This window comes from Lynx rufus, unplaced genomic scaffold (genome assembly GCF_022079265.1).
Source record: "Lynx rufus isolate CCGP_SWC_20201006 ecotype Redwood Valley unplaced genomic scaffold, mLynRuf1.p SCAF_9, whole genome shotgun sequence".
Classification (NCBI taxonomy): Eukaryota; Metazoa; Chordata; class Mammalia; order Carnivora; family Felidae; genus Lynx; species Lynx rufus.
In genome coordinates, this window is record NW_025814897.1 from 87886694 (window position 1) to 87903121 (window position 16428).

At 44.8% G+C, this 16428-nt stretch overlaps 1 protein-coding gene across 1 annotated transcript in view; it reads left to right on the forward strand.

Moving 5' to 3' along the window:
• Nucleotides 1-16428, forward strand: part of KIAA1549L (KIAA1549 like) — a 116229-nt gene that overhangs the window by 79838 nt on the left and 19963 nt on the right. The window contains exon 16 of the mRNA XM_047072033.1: nt 15333-15683. Within this exon, the coding sequence (XP_046927989.1) occupies nt 15333-15683 (351 nt within the window). The remainder of the gene's footprint in view (nt 1-15332; nt 15684-16428) is intronic.

The window sequence follows — 16428 nt, forward strand, 5'->3', positions numbered from 1 at the left end:
GATGCTACGAGGCCTCAGCTAACCTCACACGGCCCCACAGAGTTGTTCCAAGTGCGGATGAAGCATCTGGGCTCTTGTACTCTGGCACTGACCAGCCATTGGGTGTCCATGGGTGAGGCAGCTCTCTTTAGCCAAAGATAATTCCTAATGAGAGAATTGGCCTTGCTGATTCCCGCCGATGCCCAGGGAGAGCAATGGCAGTTCCCAGTTGACAGCTGAGCGCTGGCCCAGCAGCTGGAGGAAAAGTCCTACTGTCCTAGCAGCATAGGACACAAACCACTCCACCCCAGATCCTCCCAGTGCTGTGTGCTCCTCAGCTCACCTGTGCTCCCAAATCCTTCCAGGAGCTGGAGACCAGCAGACTAATGAGAATCCTGTTCAGTTCTTCTAGCAAACGTTTACCAAGTGCTGTGGCAACCATGGCATCGTATGTGCATTGAACATCAGGGAGGCTGATTTTCTTTTTCTTTTTTTTTAATTTGAGAGAGAGAGCACGAGAGAGAGTGGGCAGGGAAGAGGGGCAGAGGGAGAGATTGAGAGAGAGAGAGAGAGAGAGAGAGAAAATCTTAAGCAGTCTCCACACTCAGCATGGAGCCCAATGCAGACTCCATGTTGTGAATGCAGCATGTTGTGAATTCAACAATGTAGACCCTGAAAGACAAAGGGGAAAATTTAAATATTGCCCCCGAATTAGCTTTTGCATATATTCTGTTTGTACATTAGAGATTATGTATTTCTTTTCACACATAACTCTATACTATTGTATACACAGGCCATGTGTGCTGTACCACGTGGACAATTAAAGGGCCTTTCAAAGGTTTTACTTTCTTTGATTTTTTTTAAAATTTTTTTTTTAACATTTATTTATTTTTGAGACAGAGAGACACAGAGCATGAACGGGGGAGGGGCAGAGAGAGAGGAAGACACAGAATCGGAAACAGGCTCCAGGCTCTGAGCCATCAGCCCAGAGCCCGACGCGGGGCTCGAACTCACGGGCCGGGAGATCGTGACCTGAGCTGAAGTCGGACGCTCAACCGACTGAGCCACCCAGGCGCCCCTGATTTTTTTTTTTTTAACGTTCTCTGATTTCTACTTTCTCTGCTGGCATTAGCATGTAAGCCCCGCAGGTGATTCCACCATACTCCCCGTGTGGGGGTCTCTGGAGAAGAGAAAGATGGATTAACTCGGGCCTTTGCCCCAGGTGCTTTTACACACTAGCAGAGCAGACAGGTGGAAGCACGTGCAATAGGGCTGTGGCTGTGACTTTGGATGGGAAGAGGTCCGTTTCTGTCTGTGCCACGGCTTCTGCAGATCCAGACCCAGACAGCAGTACCCAACCACTGCAGAAGCCACCAAATAGCTGGCGGAAGAGTCCTTCTAAAACATATGCTCTTACTTGTTTTTAAGTTTTTCTTAGTGTTTATTTTTTTGAGAGAGAGACAGAGACAGAGGATAGGCATGGGAGGGGCAGAGAGAGAGGGAGACACAGAATCCGAAGCAGGCTCCAGGCTCCGAGCTGTCAGCACAGAGCCCGACGTGGGGCTTGAACCCACAAACCTCGAGATCGTGGCCTGAGCCAAAGTCGGACGCTTAACTGACTGAGCCACCTGGGTGCCCCAAACACACACCCTTATTTCAAGTTATTTAGTAGTTTCCCACAGCTCTAGGGGTAAGGTTAGACCCTCAGCTTCTGGCTCGGGACTCATCTGCTCTGAGCATGCCCTTCTATCTGATGCTCTCCACTCCCTAATCCACCCTTAGCTCCGGGCTCTCTACACCCTTCCCACATTTGTCATGTGGACTCACTTCTCTGTGTCTTTGCCTGTGATTATCTCTCTGCTCAAAACATCTCTTCCCACCTACTTCATGCAGCCAAAGTTTCACAGTCTCAGCCCTACTGAATTTGGGGACTGGGTAACTCTTTGTCTGGAGGGCTGTCCTGTGCATTGTGAGATGTTTAACGGCATCGCTGGTCTCTACCCACTAGTTACCATAGCACCTCCCAGTTGTGACAACCAAAAATGTTTCCAAAAAATTGTACCCTCGGGGCAGACCCACTAAGGATTGAGAACCAGTGATTCGGGCAATGCTTGCAGAACTTAGAACATTTTCTCCCCCAAAATCTTTTCCTTGACCCCATACCTATGGGTCTGACTTAGGTGTCTGTCCTCTGTGTTCCAGAAGCACCTGGGACTCACCTTCATTAAAGCCCTTATTCCTTGTCTTCCGTCTGTCAATTTACTTGTGTTGTTTCCTCCATTTGACTCCTCAAGGACAGGAATCATGTTTTATTCATCCTGGAAACCTCAGCACTCAGAATAGGAACGAGCACATAGTAAATGCAGTGCCTCTATTTGTTGAGCAAATGAACAAACAATTGTGTCAACCCCAAGTGGTGACTCCCAAGCTGAGACTTGAAAATATGGGGCAGATTTATAACTCTGAGTCATATAAACATTTGATTTGACTGGCTTATCAAAAGTGTAGATGAATGTATGTTACTGTTTGAAGTTCAGTGTAAATAGTGGTTATCAGTTAGGATGCTTTGGCTAAAATGACAGAAAACCCGACTTGAATCAAATGGTCTTAAATCATGAAAGGAATGTACTGAGTACAATAAATCCAGGCTTGGTCTGATTGGGGCTCCAGTTGTATTTCTTCACATTATGCTGCGCTGTCCTCCTTATGTGTTGGATTCATCCATAGGTTGGCTCTACTAGAAAGTGGCTACAGCAGCCTTGGCCCCATAGCTACATACTCTGTTGACCATTGAAAGAGAGAATTTCTTTTTTCCAGCCATGAAACAAAGTGGGTTTTACTATAACTGAGCCTCTGAAGGTCAAGTGCCCACCCCCGTATCGATGGGAGACCTAACGCTGATTGATTTAACTCAGTCAGACCTTACCATAAGACCTGGGGTAGGCTAGTCCTCCCCTCCCCCAGACCACTTGGCTGAGACATGGGGAGAGGAGTGGATGGGTGCTGAGGCCATCGCAGTATCTGCTACTTGAGGAACATTGGTAATTGGGCCTCTTAAGGAGCAACACCAGTGTCACCCTCCACATCACCGGTCCCTCTAGTCTCAATCTTCTCTTCTTCGGTAGGCCCTCCATAAAGAGAAAGATGAGAGCGGTGAAAAGCCAATGGCCACTATTCCTCATGGGCTCAGGAAGTCTTAGCTATGGCAAGAAGTTGTGTTTTAGGGGCAGAGAAGGAGAAAGGGGGATTTTTTTGGATCCTGTCTGGCTTTTTCAAGACAGACCCGAAAGGAGAAAGAGCAGATCTTTGTGGGCGGTGGGAGCGCCTGTTTTGTCATGGGATGTCCATGGGTGTGGACTTTCAAAACTGATCTACTGTCTCCTCGCTGCCTGCAGCACCAGCTCCGCTAGGAAGATGAGGAAAAACAGGTGATGGCTCCCCTCAAAAGTGCACAGTGAAGTAGCTCCCATGAGAGAAGCCATTCTTAAGTGTTCTCATCTATAAAATGGGGATACGAATGGCACCTGCCTTACAGAGCTGTTTGTTGTAAGAATTAAATGAGTTAATGCAGATAAAGCATATAGAAAACATACAGTGAACATTGGCTGTTCTAACTATGGCTAACACATTCCAGGAGGGAGAGACGGAGACTATGTTTTGGTTCTTTTCCATTCTAGCACTTTGGACATCTCAGGACTGCTATGAATTTTATCACACATTGTGATATTGTGATTTATGATAAGAAATATATGTTTGGTTTTCGTCCACTATTCCTGGCACAGAGCTCCAAAAACCCTTGGGATTTCCCAAGTGATGAGAAGATTAAGGTGTCTTTTCTTATGTTAATGAGGTGACTTGGAAAGCACCTAAGGATGGGGTCTGGTTGTCTGTAGAGCCAACCTTGTGATTAAGGGGGTTGGAACTTTCAGTGAAATTTGCAGTTTTGCTGAGACTTTTAAAAATTCCATTTGTAGGGCACCTGGGTGGCTCAGTGGGTTGAGCATCCAACTCTTTTTTTTTTTAATGTTTATTTTTTTTATTGTTTATTTAGAGAGAGAGTGAGAAGCAGGGGAGGGGCAGAGAGAGAGGGACAGAGAATCTCAAGCAGGCTTCACTCTGTCAGCACAGAGCTCAGTGTGGGGCTTGATTCCACAAACATTGAGATCATGACCTGAGCCAAAATCAAGAGTCAAACACTTAACCGACTGAGCTACCCATCTGCCTCTTGATTTCAGCTTGGGTCATGATCCCAGAGTCATGGGATCAAGCCCCACGTGAGGCTCAGCACTGAGCATGGAGCCTGCTTAAGATTCTCTCTCTCCCCCTCTACCCTTTCCCCACTCATACACGCTTGTGCACATGCTCTCTCTCTCTCTCTTTCAAAAAAAAAATTCCATTTGCATGCCTATTGGGCAAAAGAAGTCACCAAACCCTTAATCTGAGCCCTCCTACCTGTTCTGAAAGGTACCAATGTCCCTTTATTGTCAGAGAAGTTTTTGATTTTCAGCTCAGCACTAATCACAGCTCCACCCAGTAAGGAGAACAGACTGAACAAATTCTGCACCTTCAGCAGAAGGCAGGCTCAGGAGGCAGCTGCTGCCTCCACCTGTGCCCTGCTAGCTTTTGTCCCCACAAGGTGAAGTGAAAACCCCTGGACTCTGGTTTCTAGAAGCAATATTGTGAATATGTGTCTGCTTCCTCAGTGGCAGGCAGCACTTGCAGTGGGGCCGTTCTGGCCAGGGCAGGCAATAGATGGAGAGAAGTAGTACTATTTTGTGTTGCCCAAGGGACCCTGTTTGGTGGAGAGAAAAACGGACATGGAGCCAGATCAAGTCATCATGGCCACCTAGCCCAGAAATGGATCCTGCTGAACCCTCCACTTGGTCTCTGGGACCTTGCTGTGAAGGTGCAGAATTTGTTCAGTCTGTTCTCCTTACTGGGTAGAGCTGTGATTAGCGCTGAGCTGAAAATCAGAGCCTTGGGGCAAATTCTTGCCTGGGTGAGGCAAAGCGATGTTGCACATACTTGTGTGTCCTAGGAAATATGGCCTTCTAAGACGTCTATCCACTTTGGGGCTCAAAACTCAAGAAATTCTGGAATAAATGGCCTCAAGAGCCCTTCGTCCCTCCTCTTCAACTCTATTCTGGATAAGGATGTCTCATGTGGTGTCTAAATGACGTGTCTCTTGATCCGATGGGGGCCCCCAAATGTGTGGGGATGATCAATGATCCGGTAGAAGCTGATGGCGTGGGTGGTGAAAGAATCCACCTGAGGCAGAGCAAAAGAAACGGAAGTCTACTGAATACACTGCAAGGGAGTGGTGGGCAGGGCAGCAAAGGAGAGCCTGTCTGCCATGAGCCAGCCCATGGGAGCTGTTTTTAAAGGGGGAAGATGAGCAAGTATGGCAACTTGTGGAGTTTTCCCTTTTTTGGTAACTGGGCCTCGTTGTAAGTAGCCCGTTGGTTAGTTAGCATCTATGGATATTTTGAGGTCACCTGATGGGCCTGTCTGTAGTCAGCCAGGTGGTTGCTGTGGGCCCTTTCTACATTCCGTTGCTCAAGCCCATTTGCCTAAAAGTGGCCTCTATATCTAATTCATTTTAGACACTTGGAAATGTCTTTTACTGGTAAAGGCTTTTGAGCAGAGAACCTCCAGGCTCTTTTTAAGATGAATTTCCACTTATTCATTCAACAAGTATGTATTAAAGTCCTACTATTTGCCATTCTGGGATGTAACAGGACACACCACAAAGTCCCTGCCCTCACGGAGCTTCTGTTCCGGTAGGAAGGACAGGTAATAAACATCTGATCACACAGATGTTCAGCACAACGTCAGAAATGCTGTGGAGGAACATAAAGCCGGGTAACACAATGGAGGAAAACAGGAGGCACTCTTTATAGGTTGGCTGGGGTGAGGCTGTCTGGGGAAGTGACTTCTGAGCAGAGACCTGAAATGAGGGAGCTAGCCAGGTTGGCCCCTTGGGGAAGAGCATTTGGGCAGAAGGAATAGCAACTGGGAGGGCACAGAGGAAGATGCATGCTTGGGGAGCTCAGACAACATCAAGGATACTCATATAACAGGGTACTCCTTCTTGATAAAAGGTCTCAATTTCGACTCCTTCCTTCATTTCATCCTCAGATCTCATCCCCAGCACTGAGATCCCCAGATCTCATCCCCTGTCAGCTCTCTTTCAAAACATTTCTCGAGCTCATCCACGTCTTCTTTGTACATGACCACCCTAATTCAAGCCCTTGCCATTTCTCCTTACCTGGATTCTGCAAGAGCCTTCTAACTTGCCTTCCATAAATTCCAATCACACTTCTCCCTTGCTTAAAATTCCTCAAGAGTTTCCCATTGCCCTTTGAAAACACTCCAGCCTTCTTACCACGGCCTTCAAGACTCTACGTGATCTGGCTCCTACCTGCCTTTCTAGCCCCATCTCCTCTGACGGTTGGGGCTCCAGCCACATGGTCCATGTATTGGTCAGCTCAGGCAGTCCTAAGTGCCACAGACCTGGTGACTTGAAACAACTGCAATGTATTTTCTCACAGTTCTGGGGGCTAGACATCTAAGATCCAGGTGTCGGCAAGGTCGGTTCCTTCTGGGGGTTGTGTGAGGAAGGATCTTCAGGCTTCTCTTCTTGGATTCTAGATGGTTGTCTTTTCCCTGTCTTCATACTGTCTTCCCTCTTTACATGCCTGTGTCTAAATATCCTCTTTTATAAGAACACCAGGCATTTTGAACAATGGCCTCATTTTAACTTAATTACCTCTGCAAAGACCCTATCTCCAAATACAGTTTCATTCCCAGGTCCTGAGATTAGGACTTCAACATATGAATTTGGGGGGTTCACAATTTAGCCCTTAACAGTCCACCTTACTTTTTCTCAAATACTACAAGCTCTTTCCCATCTCAGGACTTTTTCATAAGCTTCCCCTATGATCTTCCCATGGCTAACCCCTTCTTCAGGTCTTCAAAAATGCCACCTCTTCAGAGAGGCCTTCCCTGATCATCCCCATAGAATTAGCGATGTTGGCCAAGCCTTTTTGTTTTGTTGTAACTAAGGCAAATTTTATGATAAAATGTATAGGTCTTTAGTACAAGTGGATGAGCATTGACACATGTGTGTACCCTTATAACCACCAGTCCACTCAAAATATAGGACATTTTTATCACCTCCTGAAAGTTACCCCATTCCTCATGGCACTCAGTCTGCACCATACCCCCCGTCTGGCAACCACATTCCTGATATCTACCTTCATTGTTTTACCTGTTCTTGGACTTCATATAAATGACATCCATCATTCAACATGTACTTGTTTGTGTCTGACTTCTTTTGCTTAGAATTCACCTATGTTGTGGTATGCATCTGTCATTTATTTACTTTTTTTATTACTGAGTACTATTGTGTCGTATAAATAGACCACTAATTGTTTGTCTGTCATTCTGTTGTTGGACACTTGGGTCGTTTCCAGTTTGGAGCTACCAGAAAGCACTGCCATAAATATTTTCACGTACATATTTTGCAAACGTATGTGCTATGGTCTGAATGTTTGCATCCCCCCAAAATTTGTATGTTCCAATCCTAATCTCCAATGTGTTGGTAATAGGAGGCAGGGTCTTTGGGAAGTGACGAGGTCATGAGTGTGGAGTCCTCATGAATGGGATTCGTGCCCTTGTAAAAGAGACCCCAGACAGCTCCCTCACCCCTTGCTCCATGTGAGGAGTGAGTCCTTGTGAGGGGGAGTCTTCCATGTAAGGATATAGTGAGTCCTTCTGGGTCACAGACCCGGAAGAGGACCTTCACCCAGCCAAGCTAGCATCCTCCGACTTCCAGCCTCCAGAACGGTGAGAAATACATTTCTATTGTTTATAAGCTACCTGGGCTGTGGTATTTTGTTCTGGGAACCTGAATGGACCAAGACAACCTTTTCCTTTATCTTGGATAAATATATGTAGGAGTGGAATTTCTGAGTCATAAGGTATATGTCCAACTTTTAAGAAACTACAAACATGTTTACAAAGCACATGTATGATTTTATCTGCCAGCAATGTGACAGTTCTAATTTTACTCCTCAACCTCACCAACATTTGTCGTTATTAATCTCCTTCATTTTAGCCATTCCATTGAAAGTGAAATGATAGGATTTCCCTAATTGCTAATGATGTCGAGCATGTCCTCATGTGCTTATTGGACATGTTATGTATCTTCTTTAACTGACATGTCTATTCCAGCCTTTTGCCAAATCTCTGAATTGAGTTGTCCTTTTGTTCTTCATTTGTAGGAATTCCATGTATATTCTGGATACAAATCCTAATATTTTCTCCTGGTACATGGCTAGTCCTTTAATTAGGTGTCTGATAGAAAACCAGTTTTTAATTTTGATGAAGTCTTCGAGCTATAGAATATGCTCTGGGACCAGGCAGTAGGACTGAGCTGTGTCCTAAGCTGTGTCCCATGTTGAAATACTTTCTAGAAAGAAGGTACTCGGGGGTCCCAGCAGGGCTGCCATTTCCTTCAAGTTTGTTCTACGGTATTTCAAAGAGAAGCTGAAGTAACATGGATACTTAGCCCCTGTGTGGGCTGTCCTAGGACAACACTGAAAGGATCACAGATTCTCACTCTCTCCAGTAGGCACCAGGATTCAAGCCTAGGGGGGGTTCATGTATTCAGGTGTGGAGAAGAAATGGCCTTAATTTCTTCTAAATACCTTTGGCCTTTGCTGCCGAGTGATGATATGCCATAAGAATCCAAGATCTTCAATATGTATATATGCTCTGACCCCATAATTCTACTTCTAGGAGTTTAACCCAGGGCTGAATCCATGGTTTATGCACAGTGTTAATCACAAGTATACATATTTCAGCTTTGTTTCTATAGTAAGGTGTTAGGACACCATCTAAAATAGTGGACGATTGCATATAGCCTGAAAACTCCATATAGCAGAATGCTATGACATCATTTAAAGGTATTCCCTATAATACATATATTTACTGTCAGAGACATTTCACAATATTGTTGTATAAAAAAGGTTTTAAAATATTATATATAATCCCATTTTATAAAAAACCTTATATATGTAAATATACGTGTGTGTGTGTGTTCTGTTTATAAAACCATGACCCAGATGGCTCAGTCTGAGAGAGTGTCTGTGTTAACAAAAGTAATTTTTAAATACTTCTACTCCTTCACTCATATTTTTCGTATACATGAAGGCTATTATATCATGCCCAGCAATACTTTTTACATTTCCTCAGTTCCTCTCCCAGTCACATGTCATAGCTGCTTCTGCACCTCTCTCCAAAATCCCACTTAAAAATCCTACAGCCCACATCCCTTCTGCCTGTTCTTTCTTTTCCACCTCATATTTTCCATCATGAAAGCTGGAGAATATGTGTGTCCAATGCTGCGCCCTCCTTGGAAGGGGGGAGGGGAGAAACTGAGCATTCTTCCTACTTGCCCAGGATGGGGTAGTGAGAATTGGGGAGAGAGGGTTGTTGGCAATGCTCCCGCATTGGTAATCTTTCTCCCATTTCATATGCATAGGAAGCATCTAGAAGGACATGCACAAAGGCCAAAATGTTAACAGTACTTATTTCTGGTGGTAGGATTAGAGTGGATTTTAATTTTCTTCTTCTTGCTTATCTGTGTTTTCTAATTTCCTGTCATGAACAGACATTCCCTGATTAATTTCTTAGAATTTTTATTGAAGTACATCTTGATTCATTTATAAAAATAGTTTTTTTTTTAAGAAAAATCGTTCCCCAGTGCTTCACAAGAGTATGAGGTTGGAGAAGCAAGTACGGTGAACTTCAAGTTAAAGAGGTTTAAAAATTTATCTGTCCCAGATGCAGCTCCCAACATTGTACCCAAGCCAAGCATCTGTCAACACTGGGAGGTTTGTCTTTGCTCCTGTCTCCCCCTTTTTGTCAAATAAAAGCAAAAGGTATTTTCAGAAATGTGCAAGTCAGGGAGAATGGCTTGGGACAAGTTAAGCCAGTAGACATGATTATGCCTTATCTGGAAAATAGGTACAACCATATGGTCCTCAGGGATGGGTGAGATAACATGCTTAGAAAACCCAGTACAAGACTGGCCCATTACTAGTCCTCAAGTACATTTGAGTACGTGCTATGTTAAGTTCTTTCACTCAGAAGGCAATTCCTGGTTCCGGCTTTGGGGTAGGCCCTGGGATGGAGGCTGTGGACATAAGGATGAGATGTGGGCTCAACCCTGTAGGCACTCCCAATCTATGGGATGAAGAAATAACAATAATGATAGAAGCTAATAATTATCAGATGCTGATGTGCCAGACACTCTTAGAAGAGCTTTATATCTATATAATGGTGTTTTCCATCTTTCTAGTAATCTATGAGATAATTATTGTATAGTCTCGGTAATTATTGTATAGTCTGTCTTCCTGGTCACAGAAGTCTGTTTGTCCCTCTGTCAGAGCCCATTTCTGTGGTAAGGTAATGGATCTATTTAGATATGTACAAAGAGTAATCTGCCAGTTATAGGCAACATATTGAATGATCTATTTCTTCATCTGTAAAATAAGGAGAATCACAGTTGCTACCTCATAGATTACTGAAAGAAAAAATGAATATATATAAAGCACTTAAAACAGTGTCTGGCACATAAGCTGTGAATAACTGTTAGCTGCTATTTTTGTTGTCATTGTCCTTGTTATTTGTCTCCTCCTATATACTGGGAACTCCTTGAGGGCTAGGTCACTATCTTATTAATTGCTGTATCCACAACTCTCAACCCAGGACCTAGGTGAAATAATAATTGTCTGTTAAGTAAAAGAGCAAATTTATCACTGCTCACATATTTCAAGGTGGGGAAGGAGGTTGGGAGAGGTATTTCCTTCATGAGTAGACATCAGATTCCCCCCAGAATGATGACAGTAGGAGGAACCCCAGCCCTCCTGGAGCACATGGAGTCCAAAAACAGTAAATGTGAGAACCACAAGGTCCTTCACAGATTAAAGATCAACTCCCCCATTTTGTAGATGAGGAGACTGAGGCTTAGGGATTTCATGTGACTTGCCTGTGGTCATACAGCTCATCAGCACTCGAATGAATGTGTTAGGAATGTGGGCTCTTTAACGTAACCTCAAGTTATACCCCATGGGCAGTTAGACAGGATTTCATATTGGTTTAATTTCACAAAGCTGTTTTGGGTATTCCAAGTATCTGATGCTAAGCTCCTAAGAGACAGAGGTGAGTGGGCTCAGGGAGTGTCCAGACTTGGACAAGACAGACATTAAATAAGCAAATACAAGTGTGATGAGGGGGCATCCCAGGGTATAATGAAAGTTTGTCTTGTTTCCATTGGTAGATGTCAAGAGACTGAAAAACCAAGTGAGAAGAGTGGGAAAATAGGAGGCTGGAACAAACGTATCGAAGTTACTTGGGTTATAACTGTGGGCCCTCCCGTTAAAGGGAAGCCCTGTCCCATATGAAATGCAAACCCTGGGGTGGGAAGCAGAGGCTGACTTCTGTTGCAGTACTGTGGGATGGATGCAGTGGGAGCCTGGAGAAAGTGTCTCCACTTCCTCAGCCAAGGTTATCTCTCCCCAACAGTATTACTCAGAGAACCAACCCGCCAAGCCAGCACAGCCCCCCCCCCCCGCAGGGCTCCTGGGAGAGCCTCAGAGTGGAGAGTTGTTGCTAAGAAGTGTATTTTTGTCCTACTTAAGGCACAACTATAAATTCACATAATAGATCTACCAATATGACTGAAAATGCATAGCACAACTCAGGGGTGGGAAAAATCATAGCTCACCCCAGTGCCATTAATCTTCCACCTGGGAGTAGTTTAGCATTAAGCATCCATTATTTATTAGGGAGACGGGGATGTAGGGAGGAAGGGCAATGTGTGGGTAGCAACCAGTATTGACAGGGAAATGTGAGAGACAATGCGGTGCAGCAGGATGTGCAAGGGCCAGGAGCTGAGAGAACAAGGCTCTGCCATTGCCCACCTGGGTGACTTTGGATAAGTCACTTAAACACTCTGGCCTTGATTACCTCATCTGTAAAATAGGGTTTGATTTAAATGGTCTCCTCAAGTCCTTCCAGGGTCTGAAATTCTATCCAGAATGTTCTATGCATTGTGAAGAAAATTTTTGTCAGAAGTTGCATTCACTACCCTGGAAGGAATCCCCAAGCCTTCGGGGAGCACATTTCCAGGAAAGCGACCTCAAACCTCTTCCTAAAGATCCCCAATTTATAAGAGCCCCACAGGGGCATGCACCCAGGTATGAAGTATCTAGGAGTTTGTTTATTATGGCAAAAGTAATTTTGCCTTCTACTCCAGAACCTATTTTTACCTGTGTTCATATCAAAATAGTATTCTCAATTCATACTATAGATGGTTGTTGACAAATCTAGAATTGAAGGTTGACAGAGAACCTCATCTTTTGATCTTGAACTAGGGCTAAGCCTTAACTCTGGGTGATACAATTAGAGGAAATGTCTCCTTTTTTGTGTTTTCTGTATTTTCTATTTTTTCTCTAATGCACTTATATTAATTTAAGACTAAAGGAAAGTAAATAACATTTTTAAAATAGGAAAAATAGGGACACCTGGGTGGCTCAGTCGGTTAAGCATCCGACTTCAGCTCAGGTCATGATCTCATGGTTCATGGGTTCAAGCCCTGAGTTGGGCTGTGTGCTGACAGCTTGGAACCCGGAGCCTGCTTCAGATTCTGTGTCTCCCTCTCTCTCTGCCCTCCCCCACTCATGCTGTGTGTGTGTGTGTGTGTGTCTCTCTCTCAAAAACAAATAAACATTAAAATACATATAAATAGGAAAAATAACAAATTGCTCACCTTCCATATGTAGATTTTAAGGAGGGAAAGACTTCCCTTTATGAACAAGTTCCCTGGTGACCTTTTCTTATGCTCTATCTCATGTATCCAGTTTATGCATAGTAATTACATCAGAAACAGGTGCAGGTGAATATATAAAAGTAATAATAATGACAATTATGGTGATGACGGTAGCTACTATTCCTGTGTTTCACCATACGCTACTGTTCTAAACTTTGTGTGTATCATTGTGTTTAATCCTTGTAAGACCCCTGGAGGTAGACACTATTATCCTCATTTTACAGATGAGGAAATTGAAGCAACAGGAAGTTAAGTAACTTTGCAGATTGGAAAATCTTTCATGCCCTGTCTTTTATCTTCTCAGCACACCTTTTAGATCTGGCCTGGCTGCAGCCTCTACCCTACCCAGCAATAACTTGACCATGTCACCTTAGCGATCCCTTGGCTTTTGCTTCTGCCCTGAGGCTTCTCCATCTCTGTTCCGTGGGACACCCATGGGAGCCCATTGCACCGATCTGGCACCTGCACAGATCTCAGAGTACAAGGACACTTTCTAGAGGAACTCTTGACTGATGGGGGCTGAGGACTGGTAGACAAAATTTTGTTCTACAATCTTAAAGCATATTCTGCTTGGTTCCTGGGAGCGTCCTGGTGGGATTAAGCTTCAATTGCCCACAGCAATCATGAATTTAGTGCCCACCCTTAATTGGCTTTTTTTCCTTCCCTCAATTTACTCATCCCAGGCCCCAAGTCCTATTTCCTGGAATTGTTTTCCAAAATAAATAATCTGCATATAAAATAAGTCTCAGGTCCTGCCTTTTGGAGGAACCTAAGCTAAGACATTGCCAATGGTCACACAGCTGTTAAATTGTGGCACGCCGGTAGGAGAATGTTCATTCCACGTAAAATAATAATAAATACCCAGAACTAGGATATAAATACATACATCTTTTTTTTTAACGTTTATTTATTTTTTTTAAATTTTTTTTTTCAACGTTTTTATTTATTTTTGGGACAGAGAGAGACAGAGCATGAACGGGGGAGGGGCAGAGAGAGAGGGAGACACAGAATCGGAAACAGGCTCCAGGCTCCGAGCTGTCAGCCCAGAGCCTGACGCGGGGCTCGAACTCACGGACCGCGAGATCGTGACCTGGCTGAACTCGGACGCTTAACCGACTGCGCCACCCAGGCGCCCCTAACATTTATTTATTTTTGAGACAGAGAGAGACAGAGCATGAACGGGGAGGGGCAAAGAGAGAGGGAGACACAGAATCTGAAACAGGCTCCAGGCTCTGAGCTGTCAGCACAGAGCCCGATGCAGGGCTCGAACTCACAGACCGTGAGATCATGACCTGAGCCGAAGTCGGACGCTTAACCGACCAAGCCACCCAGGCGCCCCAATACATACATCTTTTTAAATGGGTATGTGTGTATGGAGAAGTTTACACGCACACCCGGATAGATTTAGGAGTAGAACAAGTACACCAAAGGTTAATGGATTTTTAGATTTTTTCCCCCTCTTACTTATCTGTATTGTCTAATTTTGCTAAAGTGACAATGTGTCACTTACGTCGCGGATGGACAGTAGAATGGCAAACTGATCTGTGCTGATTTATTCTCCCAGAACGCTCGAGTCTTTTAGAAGACAATAGTAGCCACGGACACGCTTGAAGTGAACGTGGATTAACTACTCTCCTACAGCCTCACTTTCAGGGTATCACAAAAATAAGTCTCAGACCAAGAGACCAAAGACATAGGCAGATTCATTGAATAAGCATTCATCTGCAGGTGAGCATAAGACAGTCCATGCAGCCTGCTCTGGAAGCTCATGACGCCCCAGCCTCTGCCCACTTAGGTACTGCGGCTGCTCCCTAAATGGAAGGTTCACAGGAAGAAGGCGGGGGAACATTCCAGATCAGTCAGTCTCAAACTTGAGCAGGTGTGAGAATCTCCTAGAGGGCTTGCTAAAGCACAGGTTGCTGGACCCTGCCCCAGAGTGAGCACCGCACTTTGAGATCAGTGATCTAGAGGCAGGATTTTGTTGCTTTCTCTGATAATTGGTATCAGGCAACCGGCAGTCCCCTACATGGCTGGACATGTGACCATTTAGAGTTTAGTCTAGAGCACCAACACTTAGACTGCCAGACGCTCTACATTCTTTTACCTAAAATGCATGAGGGTGGAGAATCTCTCTACAAGGTTTTAGAGATTATCATTAATGTTGTCAATGAAAAGCCATTTCTCATCATCCTTATGACAGTTAGCAAAGCCTGCTGCATCGCTCGAGCTATGGGAAAGTGAGGTACGCATGGATAGCTGGAGTGTGACCTTACTAACATAATGCTAGCTGACCCACCCTGTGCATGAGTTCCAGATGGGCAGCTAGGAGATAACATAAATGAACACTTCACCTAATATCACATGTCCAAGCTGAACATTTTAGAGTAAGTACAGACAACATTAATGGGAAGGACAGTTCATTAACAAATCCACGGGCGTGTGTTTGATCCCACAGACTGAGCCTGAGATCATAGAGGAAACCAACATCGACAGAGTGAATGAGCCCCGGGGCTATGCCCGATCAAGGCAGATGAAAGGTCACTCGGAGACCTCCACACTGAGCTCCCAGCCCTCCATCGATGAGGTCAGGCAGCAGATGCACATGCTACTGGAGGAGGCCTTCAGCCTGGCATCTGCAGGCCACGCGGGCCAGAGCCGGCACCAGGAGGCTTACGGCTCAGCACAGCACCTGCCCTACTCGGAGGTTGTGACCAGTGCTCCAGGGACCATGACGCGGCCCAGGGCAGGGGTGCAGTGGGTACCCACCTATCGCCCAGAAATGTACCAGTACAGTCTGCCTCGACCGGTAAGTCCGACGTCCCATCCACCTGCCACCATCGGGTCAGCTCTGCCCAGGGTGTTATGACAGGGGTCTCAGAGTGGGAGCTTCTAGTGGTAAATCACCCTGGGATTTTGAGACATACTTTTCTGGACCCTCATCCCGTCCTCCACCCATGATCCAAGCCTAAGCCTGTGGGCACAAGCACACAGACAGCCCTTACATCAAACCATAGTACATTTTAGAATGAATTTCCTTTTCTACTGTCCCTCCTGTAAAGGGTTGACCTCATTCTTCATGCACTGGTGGTTTCCTGCATTTCCAAGTGTGAGGAAATGTCAGAACACATTGCAAAGCTGCATGTTAGGGGCCATGTGCCTGGTGGTTCAGAGCAGAGGCTCAGGGGGCAGGTGGTTTGACTTCGAATCCCTGCCCTGCCACTCACTAGCCTTGGAGACATCATTTAAATTCTCTACCACTGAAATGAACAAGATAACCAACTTCCTAGGGTTGTTGTAAAGATTAAGCAAGATGATATATCTGAGGCACTTATAAGAATGCCAGGCACAGATGCTGCAACGGTGTCACTCGTGATTATTTCATTTAGTGGTAACTGCACTTCCATATCTGAGAAAGCACCCAGTGACTAAAAGCTTCCATAATTTAAACAACAATTTTAATTAGGATGCGTCTCATTCATTACCATAGCATCTACAGATATCTTTTTTAAAAGATGGATAAGCCACAGACCATAATAAACAATGCAATGTGC